At 43.7% G+C, this 25121-nt stretch overlaps 9 protein-coding genes across 9 annotated transcripts; 3 read left to right on the top strand and 6 right to left on the bottom strand.

The window, feature by feature from the left end:
* Positions 1-445: 445 nt before the first annotated feature.
* On the bottom strand, positions 446-1897 carry EAF01_005402 (uncharacterized protein; the record flags this gene model as incomplete). Its single annotated transcript, XM_038913655.1, has 3 exons — positions 446-1332; positions 1384-1545; positions 1597-1897. The coding sequence occupies 3 exons, from the start codon at positions 1895-1897 to the stop codon at positions 446-448; spliced, it is 1350 nt and encodes a 449-aa protein (XP_038770104.1).
* Positions 1898-2186: 289 nt separating this feature from the next.
* EAF01_005401 (uncharacterized protein) lies at positions 2187-4282 on the top strand. Its single transcript, XM_038913654.1, has 3 exons — positions 2187-2576; positions 2631-2849; positions 2905-4282. Exons 1-3 carry the CDS (start codon positions 2406-2408, stop codon positions 3997-3999), a joined length of 1485 nt encoding a protein of 494 aa, XP_038770103.1. The 5' UTR covers positions 2187-2405; the 3' UTR covers positions 4000-4282.
* A 207-nt stretch (positions 4283-4489) lies between these two features.
* On the bottom strand, positions 4490-6543 carry EAF01_005400 (uncharacterized protein; the record flags this gene model as incomplete). The annotated part of the gene is made up of 5 exons (XM_038913653.1): positions 4490-4583; positions 4646-6085; positions 6139-6229; positions 6289-6452; positions 6503-6543. The coding sequence occupies 5 exons, from the start codon at positions 6541-6543 to the stop codon at positions 4490-4492; spliced, it is 1830 nt and encodes a 609-aa protein (XP_038770102.1).
* Positions 6544-6872: 329 nt separating this feature from the next.
* EAF01_005399 (uncharacterized protein) lies at positions 6873-7982 on the top strand (the record flags this gene model as incomplete). The annotated part of the gene is made up of 3 exons (XM_038913652.1): positions 6873-6998; positions 7048-7075; positions 7144-7982. 3 exons carry the CDS (start codon positions 6873-6875, stop codon positions 7980-7982), a joined length of 993 nt encoding a protein of 330 aa, XP_038770101.1.
* Positions 7983-9915: 1933 nt separating this feature from the next.
* Positions 9916-10742, bottom strand: EAF01_005398 (uncharacterized protein; the record flags this gene model as incomplete). The annotated part of the gene is made up of 3 exons (XM_038913651.1): positions 9916-10083; positions 10196-10597; positions 10695-10742. The coding sequence occupies 3 exons, from the start codon at positions 10740-10742 to the stop codon at positions 9916-9918; spliced, it is 618 nt and encodes a 205-aa protein (XP_038770100.1).
* A 513-nt stretch (positions 10743-11255) lies between these two features.
* On the bottom strand, positions 11256-12603 carry EAF01_005397 (uncharacterized protein; the record flags this gene model as incomplete). Its single annotated transcript, XM_038913650.1, has 2 exons — positions 11256-12346; positions 12414-12603. 2 exons carry the CDS (start codon positions 12601-12603, stop codon positions 11256-11258), a joined length of 1281 nt encoding a protein of 426 aa, XP_038770099.1.
* Positions 12604-12900: 297 nt separating this feature from the next.
* On the bottom strand, positions 12901-14637 carry EAF01_005396 (uncharacterized protein). Its single transcript, XM_038913649.1, has 2 exons — positions 14074-14637; positions 12901-14020 (listed from the first exon to the last, which is right to left on the bottom strand). Exons 1-2 carry the CDS (start codon positions 14341-14343, stop codon positions 13112-13114), a joined length of 1179 nt encoding a protein of 392 aa, XP_038770098.1. The 5' UTR covers positions 14344-14637; the 3' UTR covers positions 12901-13111.
* Positions 14638-19476: 4839 nt separating this feature from the next.
* On the top strand, positions 19477-21719 carry EAF01_005395 (uncharacterized protein; the record flags this gene model as incomplete). Its single annotated transcript, XM_038913648.1, has 3 exons — positions 19477-19582; positions 19791-20525; positions 20584-21719. 3 exons carry the CDS (start codon positions 19477-19479, stop codon positions 21717-21719), a joined length of 1977 nt encoding a protein of 658 aa, XP_038770097.1.
* Positions 21720-22964: 1245 nt separating this feature from the next.
* EAF01_005394 (uncharacterized protein) lies at positions 22965-23776 on the bottom strand (the record flags this gene model as incomplete). The annotated part of the gene is made up of 3 exons (XM_038913647.1): positions 22965-23381; positions 23440-23562; positions 23636-23776. 3 exons carry the CDS (start codon positions 23774-23776, stop codon positions 22965-22967), a joined length of 681 nt encoding a protein of 226 aa, XP_038770096.1.
* Between the last annotated feature and the right edge of the window lie 1345 nt (positions 23777-25121).

Here is a 25121-nt window from a genome sequence, read left to right as displayed (position 1 = left end):
CGTTTTAAGTTACCGAGCATGCACATGCGTAGCGAGATCGTACCCGCCAGTCAATCCACTAGGAAGAATTGAGAGAAAAATTGCATAAAGCTTAGGAGGAGATCTCGGAAAACATATGGAATGTTCAAGATGAAAGCCAAGAGATTGGCGGGTTTGGGAAGGTAGTACCGATAGATACGCCAAGAGATGAGAGGAAGTTGATACCGTGACAGGATAAGTGGGGAAACGGCGTTTGGGCCAAATTCTTGGAGGTTTAAGAAGGCGAAGAGAAGAGGCGCACACTATCACGCGTTCAACAGATCAAATCCATGTACATGGGCTCGTCTCAAGTTTTTCAGACATCTCAAGTATCAACAGTCAAAGAATGAACACGACGCGATTGCGCCATGAAAGATATACGCCTGGATTTGCAAACATGAGTACCTTTTATGATGCGATAAGAAAACTATATTGAGAGATTTTCATGCTTAAACCTTTTTTGACCCTCTCCCTCGCCATATTCAACCGACATTTGACCATTGCCGCGAACTTTGTATTTGTAGATCATAAGACCTTCTAAACCAACTGGTCCCCGTGCATGGATCTTGTTTGTTGATATTCCTACTTCGGTACCGAAGCCAAAGCGCATACCATCAGCCATGCGACTGGACGTATTCCAGAAAACTCCTGCTGAGTCAACGCCAGCCATAAATCGCTCGGCGAGATCGGAAGATGACGTGAGTATCACATCTGTGTGATGAGAACCATGAATGTTGACATGTGAAATGACTTCGTTGATATCAGAAACAGTCTTGATAGCAAGAACAAGGGATAAATGCTCCGTGTCAAAATCACTTTCAACTGCATCTTGGAGGAAGACTGCTTGATTAGAAGGAAGTCTTGATGCGAGAGCTGATTTGCTCGAAGCATCACATCGTAGAGAAACACCCTTCTCTAATAGTGCTTCTGCAACTTGGGGGAGGATTGTCTCGAGCGCTGCTTGCTCAACGAGTAAGGTCTCCACGCTATTGCATGCGGCTGGATATGAAGTTTTCGAATCAACAATGACCCTTGTTGCCATTGCTGGGTCAGCCGTTTTCTCAAGATATATCGAGCAAAGGCCATCTGCGTGACCCATGACTGGAATTTTGGTATTTTCCTTGATATATCTGACTAATTCGTTCGAACCTCTTGGGATAACGAGATCAATATATTGGTCCAATGCCAACAATTGAGGAATTACATCCCTGGTGGTAACTAATTGGATGGCTGCTGCGGGAACTTCTGTCGATTGTAAAGCTTCTGAGATTACCGTAGAAATAGCGATGAAAGATTCGGTAGATTCTTTTCCACCTGTAAAACATTAGTTTTCATTTGAACAACTAAATAAATGATTCACCGTACCCTTCAGGATAGCGGCGTTTCCGGACTTGATTGCTAACGAAGCAATATTTGCAATGACTTCTGGACGCGCTTCAAAGATAATCAGAAGGACTCCAATGGGACACGACACTCTCTCGAGGTCTAGACCATCATCAAGTCGTGTTCGCAATGTGACTTTTCCAACTACATGAAGTAATTAGCGTACATTCAGTTCAGAGGGAAATTCTTTAATACCAGGGTCGTCAAGATCTCTGACATCCAGAATTCCCTTCAACATATCCTCATATTTTCCCTTCTTTCCCAAATCCAGTCTCGATACTATACTTAAGCTTAAACGACCTCCTTCGGCTTCTTTTTGAGCCAATTCGAGGTCCCGGGCATTGGCTGCTAGTATTTTTGCTTTATTTTGTAGAAGTGCATCATGAATAGCTGTTAGAGCCGCATTTCTAGAGGCTGTTGGAAGTGTAGCTAGAACGTGAGAAGCAGTTTTAGCCCCGCTCGCAGCTTCTGCTGGGGTTGCGTTTGTGAGAGACATGGGGATTTGCGAAATTCGAGAAAGAAAAAAAGACGAGATCTTTAGAAGAGATAATTCAAGGTTACAACCACTTGAAATTTATCAACGAGTCAAGAACGTGTTATAGATTCACCCGACAAAGTGTAGCAAAATAATGAATGCCTTTGTTCCATCCTCAATGCGATGACTGATTTCTGGAAATTTTGATACCACGTGATTTTGGTTGGAGTAGACGGCCGCTAGCGTATATCGACCCCACAAACAAGTGGGAGCTCTGGAGCTCCAAGGCAACATCGCAGCCTCTCACAACTTCGTCCTTCAAATTCATCTGATACCTATACAATTGGGACTCAAAGATAGTATACTGAAACTACCTTTGACGCTCCTGAAGTCAAGTTTGAGATCACCTCGTCTATTCCATACGGCATCCATTCGGGACCAGCTCAAGTCTCGAAAGCTGCGTAATTATTAATCAATCGAGTGACTTCTCACAAACGCTCAATATCTGGTCGCATACTCTACTTTCAAAATGGACAATTTCCTCTCCCGCATGCTTTTATTTCCTCCTCATCCAGCGCCCTTGGTACCTCTCACGGATTTGCAATATGACACTGGCATCAAATCACAAATCGATAGTTTAAAGAAGACCTCTGAAAAGACATTATTACAGTCGACCGCGGGTGATGAAAGTCCTTTAGATGTGCGCAGAGTTATCGAAATTGTGGTCGGAGATGAGCTAATAAGTTTGTAACAGGTGATCAACCCCTCATTAAATACAGTTCCATACATTTACATTCTAAGAGCACACATCGCTGCAGCTCATAGAGGCGAAAAGGGAATCAACGTCAATGACTTATGGGAGAAGGCGACAGCCTTTTTACATAGTTTCGATAAGAGGCAGATTCGATACCTTGGTAAAGAGATACAAGATGTCATGGAATTTGTAGCGCAAGTCGCTTCCGAACAACGTCAGGTGCGTAGAAATATATCTTGTGTCAAGGGAGAAGACAATACTAAAGTCCGCATAGCCAGGTGCTGCCATCCCCCCAATTAGAGAAGCCATACTTCGAATTGACCCTTCGGGATCGGTCCTTACTTCAAACCATATATATCTTGTCCGCTTGGCTCTCCAAACGCGTTATTTCGCTGCCATTACAGAACTTATCGATAAACCTATCCTTTACATACCTGCCAAACAACCAGTTTCATACACACGTTATCTTTGCGAAGTTGACCTACCGGCACAATCCTATGTGACGATCAAATCAAGCTTTTCCACCAAACTAAATCCTCTCGAGATTCTAGAGTATTTCTATTACAGTGGATCAATCTATATTGGTTTACAGAGATGGGACGCTGCGTTGGAGATGTTGGAGAATGCTATAATATATCCATCAAATGATAATAGCGTCAGCCTTGTCATGGTCGAGGCATACAAAAAATGGTTACTCGTTGGACTTCTTCAATACGGAAAGGTCCTCCAACTTCCAAAAACCACTTCTGCGGCTGCCGCTAAAACATTCCACATTATTGCAAAACCATACGAAGCTATTGCCGGTATCTTTGAAACTGGATCAGCGGCACGATTAAAGAGCGAGGCCGAATTTGGTCGACAAATATGGTCTGACGATGCTAATTTCGGTTTAATTTGCTGTGTTCTGGCTGCTTATCAAAAGTTTCAGATCCGTAATCTTGCCAACGTCTATTCGAAAATTGGAGCTGCGGATATCATGAGTCTTACGATGAGCGCAGAAACTGGTGCAAAATTGACTTCAATCAAACAGATTGAAGATCTTGTACAGAGCATGATTGCCGAAGGCACCTTACCTGCAACTATGATTCGAGATCAATCTGGCCATGCAGTTATTACGTTCTCGCCAACTGGTCCAGTCCTTTCGGAAACCCAAGTTCAAAATGATTTAGTGGCGTCGACTCAACGTATCCAATCACTAGCCAAACAAATCAAGGTTACGGATAGAGTTCTGACACATGACAAGCGATATATCGATAGTGCTCAGAAGGCCCAGTTGAAGCTGAAAAATGCTGCCAATGCTGGTGGACCAGCAGAACCCTTGGACTGGAACTCTATAATTGAAGACGAGGATATAATGATGGAGACATAATGAGTTTAATTTAAACGTAGATGGAAAATCTAGTGGTTCATCACAAAGTGGGTTTTGTTCTCTCTCTAGGAAGACGCGATATGGATCAATCGCGGAAAGAAATGTTTGCTCTAAACAATGGACGGGTTGTGATACACTGTAAAGCCTTTCGAAGAAATCGGAAGCAGTGGCGTATGGGCAAGTGGCGTCTTATGAAGATACGATAGGAATGACCTCGGGAGTCTATGAAATAGAGAAAATGAATCTATGAATCTCAAATCAAGCAAGCAAGCAAATAAACATGCATTGTTTGGAGTAATATTTTTTTCATATTCTTCATGCAGATCTCTATCATGATATTGAAAATGACACGAGCATTGACTACGCAACGCCAAACAGTGTGAAGTACCATCATCAAACTCATCATGGCCATTGATAAAAGTCTCTTGCCTCTCCCACGTCATCATTATTCTTCTCAGACCATAAACACTACATGTCAAGCCATATACATCTAATCAATATTGTACGCTTTGATCAACTCCGCCAACTTTAGAGCGTCAGCAGCGTAGTTTACAGCTGAGGCTGAAACGACTGAATATCGGACCCTATGGTAATAGTTAGTCGCGTATACACAAGACTAATATGTGTGGGATCAGAATTGACATACCTCGCTTGATCTTGATAAGTGTCAGTCTTGCATCGAACCTTGAATGTCATCATCTTGCAATTTGCATCCTCAAACACTCTCTCCATAGCTGGTGGATCATTTTCCTTCAACTCCATCAGCTCATCTGCACTCTTTCCCATAACCAGTCTTCCCACTTCATCAAATGCCGTTAGCCACATTTGACCGGTATGATCGTTGACATTCAAGGCGAGAATGTAGCGATATTCAGGTTTAGGATGGCTTTGATTACATTTCTCGCAACGCCAGGTGCCATCATTTTGGTCAACGACTTTCTTGTTGCAGTTTTCATTGAGACAGGCTGGATAGCAGAAGTTGTCTTGTTTGATATAGACGACGGTGGCTCTAGAAGAGAAGTAGTCTGTGTTCTCCTCGGACATTCCAAGACCTTCGTCCTTAACTTGAGCAATGGTCTTGACGGGATCTTGGCGGCCTCCTGCTGCTCCAGCACTAGCCAAATTGCTATGAGAGGCAAAGTTAGAAGTACGACCTTGGGAGTCATACCACCCTTTGAGCCTGTGTGCTTCTTGGATATCTGGGTCAAATGTCATAGAGCCAGAAGATAACAGACTCAAACTTCTACCGCCGAAGTCAGAAACTTTGACACCCTTGAAAGCCACGACCGACTCTGGACTGGCATCAAATGAGGTTGCCGTCTTGCCCCATATAGTCAATCTTACTGAATATCCAGTCTCATCAACCAATGTCAACTCCCTTTTGCTATATGGTTTGCTCGTCGTCTTTGACGTGATTTCTGAGATTTCTCCAACTTCCTTGAGCACAGCGATGAGATCAACCGTGCTGTCTTTCTCAATAGACTGTAACTCTCCAATGTTGGAAAAGTTATATCTTACTTGAGGGACATTATCTTGGTCTTCAGCTTTCTCTACCAGGGTGTCTCGTTCGAACATAAGCTCGTAATCGTTATTTATATTGGAGAATTGCTTCTTGGCGATCTGAACACGGCATGGACTCGTAATATAATAAACGCTGCCTTCCTGAAAAATCTCATATAAAGCGTCGCACTGTTCGTTGAAGCCCGTAGCCTTGATCTCGCCACTCTCATCAAGAAGGTTGACGCTGAAGAGCTTTCCTTCACTATTCGGCTTGGACCATGTTCTGATATCTGACTTGCTTGTAACTCTTGCTTTAATTGTCCATTTGTGGGCATATGGCGACAAAGACTCAATGGGATATATAGTGGCGTGCGATGAGGAGCTAGAGGGCCCATTACGGGATGGGAGCGCACGATCTTGTGCTGCAGGTTGTTGAGGTTGGGGTTTGTTTCCGTAGAAGCCACTTCCGGCAATGCTAGCATTTGTTGGCTTAACGTCCTCCTCGACCTTAACTGCGGTTGGTTCTCCAATCTTTTCCATAGTTCCCAAGCTTTCGATGACATCGATATCGAGAATAATCAGGATTCTAAGAGCAGCATTAGGCACCGAGTACTTCTTAAGGCATCCAAGTCTACTAACCTTTTTCCTTTGACTTCATTCGCCTGGTAATTCTTCAGACGAATGAAGCAGCCTTTTGTCAACTTTCCATCGTGTATGACATGGTTTGCCTCTAATCCGCCATCAGTCAAATGGCTCTCGCAGAGTTCAAGTGAAATGAGTTCTACTTACGAGTGGCAAGCATGCACTGTACAAAGTTTTGAATGTCGCTCACGACAAGCCTGAATCTTTCGGCTTGTCCATCTACACCCGCACCCATAGGTTTGACTTGTACTACCTGACATACTGGTACCGGGAAGTCTTTAATTACTCGATCTGTATCATTGAAGATAGCACTTTCAAGAGTTAGCAATGGACAGACGATTTGAATGAATATAACACTCACTTCAATGCACCTTGAGTAATTTGAGCTCTTGCAACTTCCATTATTATCAACGACTTTATTATTCTTGGATCTACTGAAAATGAATGTACACCAAGTATTTGATTTGTTGACTTGTCAACTTTTCCTTACTGATGAGGAGTCGCGGTTCGTGTAAATTGATTTTAGAATTTCACGCGTCTTGGAACGTGCTTCGCCGCGCTAGCAGCCTAAATATATCACGCTAACACGAAGCCACCCCGGACTCTTTATCATCCGCCCCTCTTCACGTGGCCTCCCGCCCGCTGCCAAGCTTCAGTGCCCAAATATCATCCATACATTCCCTAGTTGACACAACAACAATATCCTACAAACATCCAGAACCACGTATAATATGGCCGAAGAAACCGCTACCAGAGCTCCAGAGAGTGATGCTATGGAGGACTCAAAGGAGGTTCCTCAAGTCGAACCAAGCCCAATTCCAGGAGATACTCCAGCGCAAAGCGGTGCGAGTTTGGGTGTACGTCTTTGAGACACTGAATGAGAAGAATATTACTAACTTTTACAAGGAGCATTGCGTAAAGGATAGACCAACACGTTAGTACTCTCGCGCATTGATTCCGCATCTTCTAGAAAATGCAAAAATCAATTACTGACGAAAATAGCTGCCGGACAAGGTGCATCTGGAGAAACTACACAACTTGGAGGGGTCGACGTTTACGTTTCCAAGCCCAGCGAATACCCTCATGCGCCATCGAAACTCTTACTACTTCTTACGGGCGCTACAGGCATGCATTCGGTCAATAATCAAATTCAAGCCGACAAATTCGCTGGTGAAGGTTTCCTTGTTATCATGCCGGACATGTTCCATAACGATCCATTACCTGGTTCCGTGACCTATGCCGAAGATAAGGATCCTTCTTTGATTGAGAAGTTGAAAATGCACGCCGCAGAGACAGCAAAGAGTTTCTTGGCAGATATGTGGCTCGCAAGACAAACACCCGAAAAGATTCTACCGATTATCCACAAAGTCATCGAAGCCGCAAAGGACGAGTTCGCAGATGCAGTAGCGAATGGAGGAGGAATCTATTCTGTTGGATATTGCTTAGGTGGAAGAATGACTCTGTTACTTGCAGGCGAGAAGACAGACGCCGTTCACTGGGGTCAACAACCGGCGAAAGATGAGGAAGCCGCCGTTGAGAAGAAAGGACCATACATCAAGGCCGGCGCAATCGCTCACGCAACATTAGTTGGCAAGGAGGATTGGGAAGGAACCAAAGTTCCCCTGGCGTTTGTTTGTGTCGAAGATGATCAATTGTTTTCCGATGACGTCCAAGAGGTTGGAAAGACATACTTGAATGAGAACAACATCGAACATGAATTCAAGACATATTCAGGGGTTCCTCATGGGTTTGCCGTATTTGGTGATTACGAGCAATTGAACATCAAGCAAGCACAAGCTGAGGCATACGATCAAATTTTAGCATGGTTGAAAGCACATTAAGTTCTCTTTGCTGGGCGTATACGAAGGTGTTTGGTGTTGCCGATGATGGCTTGCTGTTACGAGCTATGGCTCAAGGTTTTGACTTAAGTTTTAGGATGTTAACGCATCACAATGTTTACGAAGCGACTCAGTAAAGTATGCTATGAAATGAATTCTTAACTTGCACATTGAATATTGCGTCACTTTGCGAATTGGAGTATTCTACTGTAGTTTGAGCTCAATTTCACAAAATATCCTCAATCTCGCTAGCCCCTAATATAATTTTTACCACTGAACTCACATTATCTACTGTCTCTCTCGATTCGAAGGAAGAATACACCTATCTGCAGTCTTGCTATAAGAGAATCCTTCAAATACGGGCGGGGTCCAAAATATGAGATAGCACCAGTGAATGCCTACTTTGTCTTACCTATGAGCACTCTTACTTTACATCATGTTCACAAGCCTGTTTTATGCCGAATGTCTCCCCAGTGAACAACCTAAGTGTAACAAAATACATGGCCGCCGAAAATGAAGCGGGAGATCTCTTCCCCCCTAAAAGTCTCATCTCTGTCGAGTATCTCAAGCCTCAATCTATCTACTAAGTGTAGGAGTAAATAATACAAAATGTAATATACATCGCATCAATCCATAATCCAATATTCAAAGCCGCATTTTTTAGCACTGCGCCTGACGTTAACATGAAATTCGATGTTAGTCTCAAGTGAACAAGTGGTCCCATGCCATGTTTACAGCACATCAGAGTTTGAAATCCTCCAATCTATCTTTAAAAGAAGCAGCAGGGACATCGGTCGGTAACTTTTCACTGATCGCTAAGTTCAAAATTGACCGTCGTTATGACTTTACCCCTTTACAATTGTAGTTCCAGACATATCCCCCCACTCGGCCTTTACTTCCACTCCCGAACTCCCACTACAATCAAAGGACCACAACTCCAATCACACCTCATTGGTGCATCCCGACGAAAAGATCCTTCCATTTTCATGTACTTATTTCTACAAACACTCCTCTCTTCCCTTCCCTCCCCCTCGCACTTCCATTCCCAAAACCACTCGCTCGTCCTCACCACTGCGACCAGCCCCATCTCCACAAGATCTAGACCTCGCCTATGTTTATTGTTCGAGAGGAAAACAAGAACTCACTTAAAGAAACACATGCGAGCGCTTTACTACATATCCAGGATTCGAAGAAACGTAGATAGTGACGGCTTAAATGAAACCCTTTGATTTCAGCTATTCAGCAAGTTTGAGAGGGGACAATATTTGTAGTATATGTGTATGTTCCGCTCCGAGTTTGGCGGTTGTGCATCTTGTTGCGTTCATATTGTATACACTCTGCTTTCATCCAAAGTCCGTGATTCCTAATAGAAACAGATAGAGACACAATACCACAACAAGATCTCCTGTTCATAGTATAGTACAAGACAGTGGGTCCAAATCTGTAACATGCAGATACACCAGAAAAGTATTATGTTCATCTTTCCACAAACATCTGAGAAGTAACGGAATCTCCAAGTTGATTCAGGCTCCAGCTGCTGGCTGATTCTCTCAAGGATCCGCTCAAAATAATAGAATCATGTCAATGAAAAAGCTCAAGCGCTTGCTTCGCTTGATAGAGAAATCATATCTATCCTCACAATGAATCTAGAAGGTTACCATCCATGACCTTAAGAGAATTTCCGTAAGCAAAAACCATGATATTTATAGAGTATCGATTGTACCAGCTAGCAACACTCACAATAATCCCCAAACGCCATTCATGCTAGCCTAACCGTCTTAAAGTGAAAAGCTCCCGACTCCAAGGTGTGCTCCTGTCCAAATTATCTTCCTCACTTCCTCTACATCTCTCTGTGTGCGTATGTGCATATTATCCATACCATATTATCCTCCCCTATTCAACACCCCCAAACCTTCCCGGGTACACACCCAGCTCATCAAACACTCCCCGGCACCCAGCCCTCTCCAATCCTCCGCATATCCTCCACAAACTTCCTACTAACAATCTTCTTCCCGCCCTTCCCATTGACTGGACAATGCTCATCTGGATCGTAGAATGGATTTTGTAGGAGTCGGATATATGCTGCTTGCATCGCTTTGAATATCTATTTGTACCGTTAGAAATCTTCTCGGAATTCATCCCCTTCCCCTTCCTCTTCCGCATCTCCTCTCCTCTCCCCCTCCCCATCAACTAGAAACCAAACCCCCAAAACTCACACTCTTAATATCCCCCTCCCTCACTCCTCCTCCTCCCACACCCCCCTCAGCATTCCCATTCCCTCCATTCCCCCCACCACTCCCCCCCATATTCCGCACCACCCTTCCCCTCCCATCCACAAAAACCACAAACCTAACCCCCGTATTCGTCTCAAACCCATACGCCGCCAACCTCTCATCTACCGCGTACAGCAGCCCCAAATCCCCAGTTAGATTGCTCCCTGAAATTCGATTCCGCGAATCAAATATGTCGAGCGTGGAACTGAGCAAGAGAGAGTATTGGAGAGGTGTGCGGAGGGATTCGTGAACGGCTGGTGTGGATTTGGTGGGGGTGGTGGCAGAGGAGGATGTTGGGTAGGGTGGTGAGTGAGGTGGGAAGATGGAGATGTGGAGGGGATTGTTCTAGAGGTGTTGGTTAGTTACGATTCACAAATGAAATTTGGAGGGAAATGGCAAGGAGGGAGGGGGATAATAGACCGCGGTGGATTGGACAACATACATTCTTGCCTATGACGCCCAGACAGGCTACTGAAGGGATTGTTGTCATAACTGAAGGTATGCAACTGTTCACAATCTGTCTATCGATTGAACGAAGAGTACGGATGATTCAATAGGTTATAGGGAGCGAAGTAGTAATGCGATGCGATTTGCGATGCGAATGTAATTGTAGTTTGCCGAGAACTCGCAAGGCTGTGGTCCGCGCGACAGCGAAGCAAGAAATATTAGATTGGCGAATTACAACAAAAATTTACAGCTGAAACTCTGAGTGTAAGGCTCAGATTTACGAGGAGAAGTTAAAAGAATCTTGGTAATGTATAAATATTCATAACGGTACTTATTGGGTATGGTACAATCCATCCAGCCTCGTAGCCTCGCTATGAGACTTTTAATTAAGATGTGCAAATGCGCTCGCTCAAATCAGAAAAACACCTCCACGCCATTGATTTTTCAGACTCTCTGCATCCTTCCAATGCTCTCCTCTCACAGACTAAAGACAGCTTGTTCTCGTCTCCTAGTGAGTCGTCCGGAGAAGGAAGAAACATAGAGCGCAAGCAGCTGATCACTTCAATTCCTCTACTCCAAGGGATTCCGTCTCATCCAAAGCTTTCAAAGCTTCCTCAATCTCTTTTGGGTCACTGATGCCCCAAACCCCGCCCCCCTTCAAGGTATCCATTCCCCTCATCCCAACTTCTTTGCCCACCAAATTTCTCCCAACTTTCCCTGGTCCAATGCCAATCCACCTCCGAACTTTTTTCTCCTGATCCAAATATTTAATTGAATCCCACCATCTGACAGTCTCAACACAACTTCTCGACCACAAGTCCTTCAATTCTTCTTTGCTTTGGAACGGCCTTGCACTGACATTACTTATGCAATCCATTGTCCCAGGGAATACCAATAAGTCCTTGTCTTCTTTCCCCTTCGCCCTACTCTTCCCCTCCAATAATTTCAACATAGACTTCGCCGCAGGCCTCATCAATGGACTGTGAAAAGGACTATCACTCTTTAACCTAACAGCCCTAGGATCATGCCCTCCAAATTGTCTTAAATGCGTCAATAATTCCTTTATTCTCCCAATGTTTCCGCTCAAAACAATTTGGTTTTTGCTATTCATATTCGCTATTAGCACCTGTTGAATAGGGGGGACCTCCGCACTTTCAGACTTTGAACCCGCAGAAATATGACCTAGAAATTGGTGTATAGCTTCGATCAAAGAGGAGAGGTGATCGGGTTCCGTAACCAAAGCTACCATCCCATATTCACCTCCATGTTCTGCGCTTGCTCTCCGCGAACACTCGGCCATGATTTCTGCCCGTTTGCGCACGAGGTACAAACTATCTTCAAACTCCACATATCCCCCAACAACCAACGCAGCGAATTCGCCCAGAGAATGTCCCAATGTAAAATCAACTCGTTCGTGTGTCTTGAAGCCAAATTCTCGTTCTAAGACTCGTAAAATCAAGATGGAAGAAGCCATAATAGCAGGTTGCGCATTGCCCGTAGCTGTGAGGGTACTATTGGGCCCATTAGCTATTATGGATGAGAGTTTATAGCCTAGAAGGTCGTCGATTTCTTCAACTATAGGACCGGCGGTAGCCGGAAAAGCGTCGAGCCATGGCGTTAACATTCCGACTCTTTGGACTCCTTGACCTGTTAATTGTTAGTAATTGCAAACAAACCAACATCACCACAGACATGCGACATCATGCAATCATACCAGGAAAGAACAGCGCAGTTTTCGGCCTCGAAGATTTATTAGATGAAGCATATCGCCTTTCTTTTCTTTCCCCTGGAAGTCGTAATCGATATGTTGTAGCAGGAGAGACTGTCTTGTTTGTATTCAATGCGCAATCCTCAAGAAAGAAAGTCGAACGACTTGGAATGCGCCGGGGCGCAAAACACTTCATTGTTGAATCTGTAGAGTTTACACGAAATGAATGAATGGAGATAAAGTTTAGATGCTAAAGATCATGACCCAAAGAATCTAAATATTTAAAGAGTTGATTGACTCACAGCTTCGAAGCCTCAACACAAGCTTCACGAGGCTGGCTGTCTTCGGCACAAAGCTACGCAGCCCCTTCCATCCGGACCATTTTAACCGATCAAGGATCCCCGCAATCGGCCGAGGAATAAGGGGAACCCCACTACCTAACCAAGGAATTGACAGGGTTGATGGTATATAAAATTCACAAGTCGCTGCAGCAAGAGTAAAGAATAGCGATATTGGTTAAAGATGTGATGCAGTGAGTTGTAGTAAAGTTGAATTCTTAAGTGTAGCATTAAATTCATGGTATTCTGACACCAGTTTTGTCTAACTCCATTTCCCAGTCCTTTCATTAATATCGTATCCCAAACACCGTTTACGAGCCTAGACAAATGCGCCGCGTGATCCCATAATCTATAATGAACCCCTGTCTATGATTCAAGCCAGTCAAGGAATTGAGGTGTGAAATAGCTGACGATGATGGTCGCACCAGCTCTCAAAATACCCTCAGAAGATTCAATCGCCATTGTCTTCAAGTCAAAAACTCCAGCCTTTGCTCCAGCATGAATCATCGCAAATTCTCCACTAACTTGGTATGCTGCAACAGGCATGTTCTTTCCAATCTCCTTTGCGTCACTGATAATGTCAAGATACTGACTTGCTGGCTTGACCATGATGATGTCTGCACCTTCACCGATGTCTCTTTCAATGGCTCTGCGAGCAAGACCACGACCTCCTGGTGGTAATTGGTAACATTTTCGGTCTCCAAACGAAGGAACAGAGCCAGCTGCATCACGGAATGGTCCATATAAACAACCAGAGAACTTGGCAGCATATGACATCAAGACAACTCTGTGCGCAATACCCTCCTCGATCAATTTAAGCTTGATAGCACGAATGCGACCATCATTCATATCCGAAGGAGCTACACAATGAGCACCAGCTTGAGCATATGCGATTGCGACGTCCGAAACGCGATCGACGGACAACTGATTATTGAGACTACCATCGTCCCTTAAGATGCCGCAATGTCCGTGGGAGGTATATTCGCAAAGGCAGACATCCGCAACGATAAATAGCTGCGGGAATCTTTGACGGAGGAGTCGGATAGTGGCAATGACTGGACCTTGTGGGTCATCTGCAGCAGTTCCAAGAGCATCTTTTACGTTAGGCGCAATCGGTACACCGAATAAAATAACAGATCTCAAACCCTTGCGGATAAGAGGTTCTAAGAATGGAACAACTTTATTGATGCCTCGGCGGTGTTGATCGGGAAGAGAGGGAATAAGGGTTTCTTCATCCTCAATGTCGGAAATGAATAGGGGGTAGATAAGCATCGACTATGATTATTGTCAGAAGCTGAAAGAGATGTACATAGTGATGCAAATCTTACCTTGGTCAATTGTCTCTCGGCCTGCCATGATCTTGCCAAAGGATGACAGTAACCACCGTGCAGTTGACTACCAATATCTCCAGATATGCTTACGCTGGTCGCAGCTGTACTTGCGTACGATCTGGCTCTAGAGACGTGAGAGTCGGGCCTGGAAACGTATGATGCACGATCATCGTAAGTCGAAACGGATCCTGGTCCTCGAATTGGTGGCCGTCGCTCGCTGGCAGCATCTCTGAATGATAAATCCTGTACGAGGCTAGAGAACGACATGTTGGGTATGCAGCGAAGGGTCGTGAAAGTATTGAGAGTTGAATGATCGATAGTAGAAAGTGCGGATCTAAGTTGATATAACCTTGACTGTGTGAAGGTGGCGGAGGACGGAGGTTATAATCCAGACCGAGATGTGAAAGTTAAAAAGTTACGGAGTCGGGTAAAATCGTGTGGTTTATGAATTCCACAATTATGATTGGATGAAAGTTTCTAACGAAGACAATGAGTCCAAAACTTTCTATGAAAATGGGAATTTTAAAAGGGAAGTTTCTAGAGATCTTATAAAGATGTGACATGTGTGAAATCATTTCTTAAATGGAACAGATTCCGAACATGATTACTAGGCACTCCGTGTTTCGAACATCTCAGTGGGCAATCCAATAATGTCATCCATGTTGATGCTATCCAATAATCGATAAGGTGATTCAGCTAGCTGATAACTACGGTGGCCGAGTAGCTGAGTAGATCTTTTCATTTCACAGCTTGGAAGATTTTCAAACAACTTTTGTAAGATTACAAATGTTGTCTGTTGTATTTGATTCGTTAGGAAAAGAAGGAAAGAGACTTGATGATTCCTTCCTTGTTAATGCATCATCACGTTTGGTAAGAAGTGGACATGAAAAGGGTGAAATTCTACTGTCGAAGGTCATAAGTGCACATAGTAGAATAAGGAATGCAAAGCTCAAGACCTGACTCGAGAATGCCCAAGTAATAGATAGCCTTATAGTTCACCGTAGAGATGACAATAATATTACCACATTTGTGCAAACAATCCTAATCAAAGCCGAATACAAATCAAAACAACCTCAATACACAAAAACAAGATGCCCTATTCCGGGCTCCGGTCTGCCATTCCGCATATGTTTCGTATACTTTCCTAGCCATATCAATCGACGTCAACATAAGAGAGGATAGCCCATCCGCATGGCTCGATAGTCTCGGGTCCCATCCTTCAATTTCATATGTCTTGGCTAGGCGGCGGTGGTATCAACCTCAGATTCTTTCAGCTTAACACGACCCAATGATGTGTGCCAGTACGCCCCTTGTGCGCATTGTCAGCACTTTAGGAGTGCTCCTGTTCCTAAGTCTGGCAAGTCTCCGCGGAAAATCGTTTCCGGAGATACATTACCAGAACAGCTTTGGCGGAGTAAGCACTTCCACTTACTGGATGCGTGTATACTGAGAGCATGGGTCAATTGGCGCAATCGTTGGAACAGCATTGAAATGGGAATAATATGATAGCCATGTACCACGATGCCAGCCGCGCAAGAAAAGAATAATTCTTTTCTCCATCATTTGCTTATTTTCCGTACAAATCAGAAAACAGCTAGTATAGTACTCTGTCAAATTCTGGTGAACGTCGGAGCAGTAATTTTGGTTTGTTTACTCTCTGAACATATCTGCCAATCCTATAATGAGGTCTAGTGTCTGACTTCAAGAATGTTATGCCCATTCATGGCAGGCACTTAGCAACATATTTGATAGCCCCAGTCGTGCTACTTTGGTGAGAAATTAGAATAGAGAGAAGGGGGTTGATATTTCCTAATACAAGAGCACTTACTCTAATCAACGCTTTACATGGTTATTTTTTAATGCTCTGGAAGTTACACTTCAAGCAGTGGAAACATGATGGTGTATGTATTCCAAGCGTAAAGGTTCTGTGTAAAGGGTTCTAATGCTTGTTGGATTCAAAGTTTTGAACGGGAGAACATTTTGACAAGTACAATATGGAGGTTGTTACAAACACCGAAAGTTAGTTGAATAAATCAAGCCACAGAGTTGCAACTTGGCATTGTACAGTATGGTGGTCTGATATGGAGAACTCAACAAAACACATGAATACATGCTTAAGTATTCTACTTTCAAAAGTTTGCATGCGATTTGAGACAGAAGTTGAGACAGAAAATCCTAGTTTAGTAACTAGCCATTTACACTGGCATGGCAGCATAGAAAGACAGAGGTAGAACAGAAGTAAACAACTTAATTTGTATATCATCCAGTAAATGATTGCAGGGTTTTCCTTCCGCCAAAAAATACAAAAGATGTTGTGTGAATGGTCAGGTCAGCTGAAGTGTAAAACTGAAGAGCTTGGTCCAAGCACTCACTTTCTGCTTCTTCGAATCAGAGGTCAGGATTGGAGAACTCGCGTAATCAGGGGTCAAGTAACAACACAAACAATGTCAATATTTCTTTTGTCTAGATGTGAATAGCTCTGAAGAGACAGATGTATTTGGATGTTTATATCATAGCAAGATATTTGGTACTAGCACATGCCCTTTGAGTAGTAAATTGCTACCTATGAATGCATCAGTACAAACAAAACCTGATGAGTTTTTCCTGAAGATAAATTTAGTATAAAACATTGGACAATTGGTCAGTTATGACACTCATAAACACTACGCTTGGTCTCTCCTCATGGGGAGTTCTTCAATGATGTTGGGTGTACTAGGTTGGCTTTGTGCTTTAGACATTTTTGGATGGGATTAAATATTAAAGAACTTTCCCCATGTCCCTTTCAATACTTACAAGAGATTTGTAAGCCTAGAGGCAGAGGTGGTCCCTCAATTTTACAATATAATGATTTGTCTTTGGTGCTTGGTTGAGTTTGTGTAATGTCTGCTGTGCCCAATGGATTGGAATAATTCAAGTAGAAGTATCGCATGCGCCACACCCAAGTCTCAAAAAGAGAGGTCGTGAAAAGAATGTCCATTGTATACATCTCATGTTTGTGTTATCCTTCAACGCAAACAAATGTACATGGAGCTTGTGCAGAGCTCCTTTCAAGTGTAAAGTCCTAATAATTGTTTGTTACTTCGCTGCAGGAGTATGCTTGGTAGCGAGATAAGGACTTTCAGACACTATCTTTGCTTTGTTGTGCGCTTTTATGAGACTGGGTGCCAGGTATTTCGATAAGTTTCTTGTGTACGTGGCGGAACATAAAGGCTGGGTGGTTTCCGAAACATTATGACCGACGATTTAAGGTTGGAGAGCGTTGGATAGCCTGCTCCTAATGCAAAGTATAATATGAACTCTAGTCGGGTTAGAGCGAGGGAGGGTTTCTGGTAGAATTTGAGTGTCAGCTAGTTATCCCGTTGGAAAGTGCGAAGGGGTATGGGAAAGCTTGAAGAAATATTGGCAATACTCCGAACTTTCGATGCGCGCAGTAGCCACACAAGCAATTGATGGTGTGAATATTGTGTGGTTATTTCGTTGTGGAGTATCCGCACGATCCAGTCGGTTGGTGTCCACAATGACGGATCTGAAGTAGATGTAGAGAGCTGGGTGTATAGATTTACAGATTTGTTGATTCGGTCGCCGTTGATGATGTTTCAACCAAGAACTTGTTGCTCCTCCTGAGAATGTTGCTTTAGGCGTAATGCCTTTCCGGATATTTTGCTACCTGATTGTTGCACGTTGAAACAACGCTGTTTCTGAGGGTGTAGCTACTGTTGCTACTACCGGGTTTAGGAATGCATATGTAGCTGCTGAGCGTTTCTCTATCGTCTGGTACTTTGATTAGCTATGTATTCATTACACGCATATGATGTAGTATGAAGATACTTGAAGAAGAGGCTAGGGCTCGATCTGCCTCATTGTGCGCCATTGCCTTTGGGCCAGTAGACGGTATTTCTTCTTTCCAGAGAGAATCTACGTCCTAGGAAGGGCTTCAAAGACTTGCGCGATGTTCTCTGAAGCTATGCCGAAAGATACTAGATTTGCCGACGATCACTGCAGCCAATTCAACTCAAAGGGCTTTGCAGCGGCTTGAAAAGTCTTCCGGTCTTCTTCTGATTCTGCGGAGTCATGTCTGGGGTTCTATTAGTTGCCGCAGCTAATCATAACTTGATCTGCAAGCTTCTGCTGTCGTTTCTGGCGTTGCTCAACCTTTTCAGAGTTCTGTTGGAGGGTGTTAAAGAATTCGGCAGTTGCTTTAACTGGTTCGCAGTAAGAATGCGGCTATGGGCGTGCAAGGTATGCTGCCTTTCTTGCACTGCACAACAAAACGGAATCTCTTCAGTTCCAAACGAAACAGAATACTGTCGATTTTCTTAGTAGGTACAGCAAGACTGGCAGTCTTGTTTCCAAGGGTTTGTCTTTCGTCAACAGTAGTTTGGGGTAAGTTAGCCTGGGAGCGAAAGTGCTCTAGAAAACTTTCTGCTTAATGTTTGTAGCCTTTCTTTGGCAACACAACCTAGCTGGCATCTTTTTCGGGCCGTCTTAAACTTTTTGTTTGTTAATAGAACAGTGTACAAGTACTCTTATCCAATTGAGGCTTCAGATATGTAATTTTCTTAGTTAGACTACACTCTTCACACTATTCCCTTACCCGGCCTCACTGCTGTCAAATTTGAGTTTTGCCCTTGGATATTCCCGTCAAGCAACATACCCGGCTGGGCACCTTAGTTCATATTGATTGGTTGTCAAAATCACTTTACCCCACGCTGTCAAATTATTCTCCTCGCCTCGTCCAAACCTACACCATTGCCATATCAACTTCTCAGCACAACTTTCATTGTCAAATGCGCAGCAAAGCTATCAAATTTCCAAATCTACTGCTGAACTGACAAGACAAAAGTGCTACTTTTACGGCTTCCATCAAAGACAATCGTCCAACTCTTTTGAGGTAAGATCGCGTCAATCTTACCCCTACTCCTCCATTCCACATCTTCATTTGAGCAACCCATTGCTATCAGCAATCCTGCGATATCATGCGCATTAGAGACTTGCGCTGATATCGCACAATCAATCCTTGTTGTTTTTGTGCTTTGAACTTGAGTCTTTAGGCGTTCGATCCTTTTACGAACGAAATCTTGCTTTCTTCTCCGCACTTTCGGCGAGCGTCATTCTCAAGCTAACAATCAATCAATGAGCAACGTTTGCACGATCAATAGATCTCTGAACGTGTTCATTGGATTCTAATTGATCTATACACTACCCCTGAATCTATTTACTCCTTCCCTTGCTGTCATATAATTTCAAGCTCCGTCGATCTTGCCTTGGCTAACCTCAATTCACTACCAATAGTATCTAGCCACTGTTTTCACCACCTCTATCTACCCTTCCGACTTCAATTTATCGCATCCCGTGTACGATCAAATCTTCGCCCACAACAAATCTCCATAACTCTGCATCATGGAGACTTATGGGAAGAAGAAGAAAAATGCTCTGATGGGCTCGTTCGCTTCTCTTAGAAACAATCAACAGATCAGAGCAAAGAAGAATAGAGCTAGCAAGAGAGGTAAGTTTATTTATTCTATTTACTCTCGCCTCAAGTATCAATCTATTAACACGGCTATACTACCCTTTCATGTTTCGATGATGTCCCACGTCTGCAACCACGCTTGGCCATCCAACCGTCCGTAGTTTGATTTGAACTCACTGTGCTTCTCAAAATTACCTTGGATGCTATCTATTTGGAAGTGAAGCTAATATAAAGCTATCAACAGAGTCAAGCACGCGCCAGTTGTCGGCTTTTCACTCTCCGGTCGGCGCTGAAGAACAGCAATCCGCCAGAGAAACCCCGAGTGAAGACAATGGTGGATCGATAGATGAGATTGCCATTAATGAGCCACACGATAATCCAGCAACCATCGAGAACACCCTACCACAATTGCCCAGTCTCAATTTCAGTGAAAATGAGATGTGTATCACCGACAAGAATACGGTCACCGATACTGACTTCTCTACTGGGACCGCCAAACCTTCATTACACTCAAGGAAGAACTCAGCGCCCCCTATTCCTAGAAAGTCGTCCAAAAGACAATTCGCGTTAAATAAGACGTCTCGCCGTAGGAGCCCAACCAAGGAGTCTCAGACTCGACGATTCCCAAGAGGACCAATTCTTCGGACATCGGGCGGTCTTGACGAGCAACCACGCTTAACTGTCAGTCCTTCTGATCCGAATGTTATTAATTCTTCTGTTGCACAGACGTTCAAGGCAATGGAAGAACTCAAGCCAGGATCGACAAATACTTTGGTCGTCGAAAAAAAGAGAAGATTAAAAGCCGGGACTTTTCTTAAGGTTAAAAATGTATTACAAGGAAGCTTTCGCCATAGAAAGAATGATAATAGCCAAGAGGATCATTTGGTTCAGCCACCATTCGTCAACTCACCAACAATCCAAGAACAACCCGATAGACACCCGGAATCTCTTAGTGGAACGGACCTGAGACTTAATGAAGGTAGTTTGGGTGATGTTTCCTTTTGTCCAAGATTGGCGAAGCTAATTCTCTCTAACAGCGCAAAATTCGAAAGAAGACTCCAAGCTGCAAAAAATTGCAGGGAATCTCAAAATCCCCAGAAAGCCACTTAACAGTGACGTAAGATCTTTCCACAGTCAGAATTCGGCACTTACAGATCCATTTACCGAGCCACCAAGTTCGGGTGAGCAAGTTATGCAACCTTCAACCTTCGGTAGCCAGATGCCTGAAATTGGATCCGCGCCCGAATACTCAAGTCTCGATCGTGCAAATCAGAAGTCTTCAGCCCACCAAAGCAACAGAGACTTCGATGACCTAGACTCACTACTTACATCTAGTCCCTTAGCCCAATCGACACCAAGATTGCGACTGGTATGTAACCATACTGATCCAGACAGAACCAGGAGAATGCACAAAGTGGATGCAGGCTCACCATCTGTTCTCGACCACAACGCATTTGCCGAAGACAGTGAGCTGTACAAGGGCATGCTGGCGGATAGTCCAGTAAAGTCCAAGGACCAGTCTCAGCCTGAGCACCTTCGCAATCTTGTTCAGCACGTTGGATTGTTCAGAGAGAAGACAGTCAATAATTTTGTCGCTGCCGTACAAACACTATCCGGATCTACAAGTGATTCAGGCTTTGCTCCTCTCGCTCGAAAGTGGAAAAAGAATCCATCTCCCAGCAAGGCAAGATTGGAAGAGCTAAGCAGGCGTCTTCCGTATTTTCCCGACCCAGAACCTATTCTCTACCGTAGCCACAAGCATAAGGATAGTAAAGATATCAACAAAGCAACTTTTGCTTCACGGGAAAAGCGTAAGACCGATGATCAAGAAAATAAGGAGCTCTTGGAAGGACTGCTTACTTCAAATAAAAACGAGCAAAGTCAAGCCTCCGAAGCGGAGGAGGAAGAGTTATCACAGAGCCCACGAGCATTAAGAAGAGTCTCTACATCTTCGCCTCTAATCAATCTCTCGTCTAGGCCAGTGTCGTTGAGCCAGTCATCCCCAACACTTGGCGTTGAAGGTTTGGAGGTAAGAGCTTTTGCTCAACCTAGAAATTTAATGGATCAAGACGACTCGATGATGGATCTGGATGAATTACAGTCAGTTCAAGAATCTTCTCCACCCCAAACATTCTACGATAATGTGGGCAATGGCGATTTGATTAAGTTCTGAGAAATTTATCTCCCTTTTGCTAACCAAGAATTTTCAGATGGGACGAAACCGTGTATGATGTTGGCATGAGACATTATTAGAACTCATCCAACTACGATTTCCTACACCTTTACTAGAATCGGACTACACTTTGTCACGATACCCTTCAATTTCCTTGCGGTTCTCTTGATTCGGAGTTGTGCTGTTATTGCATGATTAATTAGTTATACGACTGGTTTCTTTCTGCCCTTACTTAATATTTCATTTTCGACATGCAGCAGACGGCTTTGATTAGACGAGTGCTTATGCTTTTAGAGCTATCCTCTGCGTTGATCGACTTATTGCTTTTCTTATTTCATCTCAATGCCGTACTTTGCTTATATGTGTGGAGGATAATAATGGATTGTACGATACGAAAGGATGTGCCAAAGACTGAGGACGATATTTACCAGCTTGTTTTTGCCCTTTTCTGGAGTTTCTTTGGTGCTTTTTCTTATTCACATCTTGCCTGGCTGGTTGGTCAGGGTTGTGAGATAATGGTGTGGACAAATGGACAGCTCGATTTTCATATCTGGTCTGTTCAATTGGGAATGGAGATTGTATTTGAATGGATACTTTAATTTGCAGGGAAGGTGGGAGGATATGCTGGAGGATTATGAGAGACTGTGCTTCAGAATGTGGGATGAGTGCATTAGGCAGATATCGTGGTGGATATTGATGGCTTTCAAGGTGGGACTTGATCGCATAGCATCTGGTGCACAGTTGGCGATGTGTTTCTTGTCTGAGACTCCGTTGACAGTTGATATACCAAATGAAACTGGGTTTGGGAACAACAAGGATGGCTATTTGCTGACCAGTTGGACCACACTCACTTACGTACGACGACGAAAAGGCTTTGAAACAGGAAGGGTATACTTCAATACTATTTGCATTATATTGTTTTTGATTTTCATTAGGTTCGCCTTTTCATATATGGCTACTGAAATGGCATGATGTGGAACTAGGGCTTTGTCTCTCAATCCTCATGAGGGATACTTACTTGGGTTGCATCACAGTACATTGATAGGCAGAAGAGAATCAAACGTGCAATTTGCTAAACAACACAGTTGCATAATAATATAATGTGATGTGATTTGATACCAACGGGATGTTAAATCCCAACATACCAAACTCGCAAGATCCTGTTGAAGGACAAAACACTAAAAAGTCAAAAAGTCAAAAACTAGAACGCAAGGAAAACCTCCTCTCGATTACCCCCCCCTTAGTCTACAAAGTATCTCCACCCATCTCTCCGCTCATTTCCCTACTTGTGACGCCTCGTCGTCCGTTTATTTCCCCTTCTCCATTAACTTCTTCATTTGACATTTTCCCATCAACGCCGTTCAATTTTCCATTGACAATCTTCTCTCCATTTTTCATCACGTTACCAATTCCATTCCCATTCCCATTTCTCTTCTCCTCCAATCCCCGTCTGATATGAGCACTCAACCACTTTCCTTCCAAAGCTTTAGCGCTCATCTGTCCTGCTCCACTGATCTCTCCTACGCAAGAAGGAGTAGCACAGTTGCAGGAAAATGGCTGGGACATGGACCATTCGGTGGAGGGGTAGAAGAAAGTTAATTCTTGGCCTACAGTGAGGCCAGTGTGGGAGGTGAGAATGGTGCCATTTTGCACATCGAAGATCTATGGGGATGGTTCAGAGGAGGATCGGGGAGGGGGGGGAGGGGGGGAAGAGACATACGAGAGAAGGTTCACAGGAATGATTGATGTACAATAAGTCCGAATTGAGATTCAAATGTGTGTTTGTACCTGTTTGGACAGTGGCATAGGTAGCTTCTGAGGCATCGGTACATGGTGGAAATTCCTGGGATTGTGGTCAGCAATTTTACTCAAGGCTTGGATTCGGGTAGTAGTCATATTGGTGGGGGAAACAATACCGATTTTGCAAAAACAGCAAAAGGAGGAAGAGAAACTTTGGAGATGGATTTGGTGGTGTATCCATTTTCATCTTCACCGTAGATTACTTCTTGGATGTGTGGGTGAGAAGGTTGAGACCAAAAGGGTTTGACGGGTGCCATCTTTGGGGATTTGAGTGGTTCGAGGGGTTCGAGGGGTTTAGAGGGGCTTGTAAGAATTCCGGATTGGGGAATACTGAGGTTATATATGGTGGGGCTGGCTGGTTTATTGAAGGACAACTGCTTCTCTCTTTCAATCACTATGGAATGTACTGGGTAGACTTTCTTTGTAGAGAATCTGTTGTTGGATTGAATTGTGTTGTTTTCTATCACGGAGGAAGAGGGAATCGAGTCGAAGAAAGAAAGACAGAAAGGAAGATCGTAACACATGCTAATTGTCCAACTACTATACATAACAGCTTCGTCCCGAACCTCCCACTGCCACTACCACTAGCTCCAGCTTACCACACTTGATTCATCGGCCAGAAGGATCTTTTCGCTTCTGGCGTTGTTATTAATATTACATGTAACACATCCGAAGTAGGTAGTCTTCAACACTTGATCTATCCAGCAATAAACCGCCTTATGGGAAACGCGATTCCTTTACCTTTTCTGGTTAACTTACCTTATGTGAATCAACATTGCAAAGCCCTACGCAAAACACGCATGAGAAAGATGTCACGTACCCGCCTTTTCGCGGGGCCATATTCGAGATGTGAACCGAGGTATCTATGGATTACCGGTGGAGATGGAGAGTAAGGAAGGTTAATGGGGGAACATCGTGAGCTGATTTGCTTAGAGGGTGGTGAAGGGAACGAGGTAAATTTGGAGGGAATGAGGTCGAGGTGGTTAATAAGATTTACATCGTACAGATGTCCATATTTGCTAATGATGATTGATGTACTTCGTAGGTTGTATTTCCATCGAAGGAGTGGGGTCGATCATATGCCACTCGTTTCCCAAATGAAGGAGTAATAGGTTAACCTTACAGGATCACCGGTCCACCATCCATAATAACGTGTGTGCTATGTTACATAAGCACTCTCTCATCTCAATTGACGTTGGCCCAACAAACATACTTGATCTTGGCATTTTGTATAGTTACAAAGATTTCAATCGGGAACGATGGAGTATCCAAAAGGAGGAACAGCACACAACTCATCGTCTTTGTGAACATTGTCATCGAGATATACTTTGTCATCTAAAGCATCAAATGGTAGGCCCGACTACTCAATATCAATTGGCTTGATAAAATCTACGTCTACGTCATAATGAGTGACGTTATGGTGCTTCGGAGAAGAGCTCCTGTCACACGAGATGGATATTCATACAGTGTAGGTTGTCATCTGGCTGGCTTAGAAATCGGATAGATAAGTTTGATATATCTTGTTGATATCTCCCTGTTAAATCTTTTCTGATCAACTTATGGATTTTTGCTCTCGTACCTCTCGTACCTCTCATATCTCTC

The sequence above is a fragment of the Botrytis porri genome (assembly GCF_014898465.1).
Source record: "Botrytis porri strain MUCL 3234 chromosome Unknown BPOR_007, whole genome shotgun sequence".
Taxonomy (NCBI): Eukaryota; Fungi; Ascomycota; class Leotiomycetes; order Helotiales; family Sclerotiniaceae; genus Botrytis; species Botrytis porri.
Note: the sequence above shows the minus strand (reverse complement) of the source record. Positions and strands in the feature narration are given on the sequence as shown.

Coding starts and splice junctions, on each gene's coding strand:
- EAF01_005396 (XM_038913649.1), bottom strand. CDS start 14,343: ATGTCGTTCTCTAGCCTCGTACAGGATTTATCATTCAGAGATGCTGCC. Junction 14,021..14,073: donor CCGAGAGACAATTGACCAAG/GTAAGATTTGCA, acceptor CAATAATCATAG/TCGATGCTTATCTACCCCCT.
- EAF01_005401 (XM_038913654.1), top strand. CDS start 2,406: ATGGACAATTTCCTCTCCCGCATGCTTTTATTTCCTCCTCATCCAGCG. Junction 2,577..2,630: donor GTGATGAAAGTCCTTTAGAT/GTGCGCAGAGTT, acceptor AGTTTGTAACAG/GTGATCAACCCCTCATTAAA. Junction 2,850..2,904: donor TCGCTTCCGAACAACGTCAG/GTGCGTAGAAAT, acceptor AAGTCCGCATAG/CCAGGTGCTGCCATCCCCCC.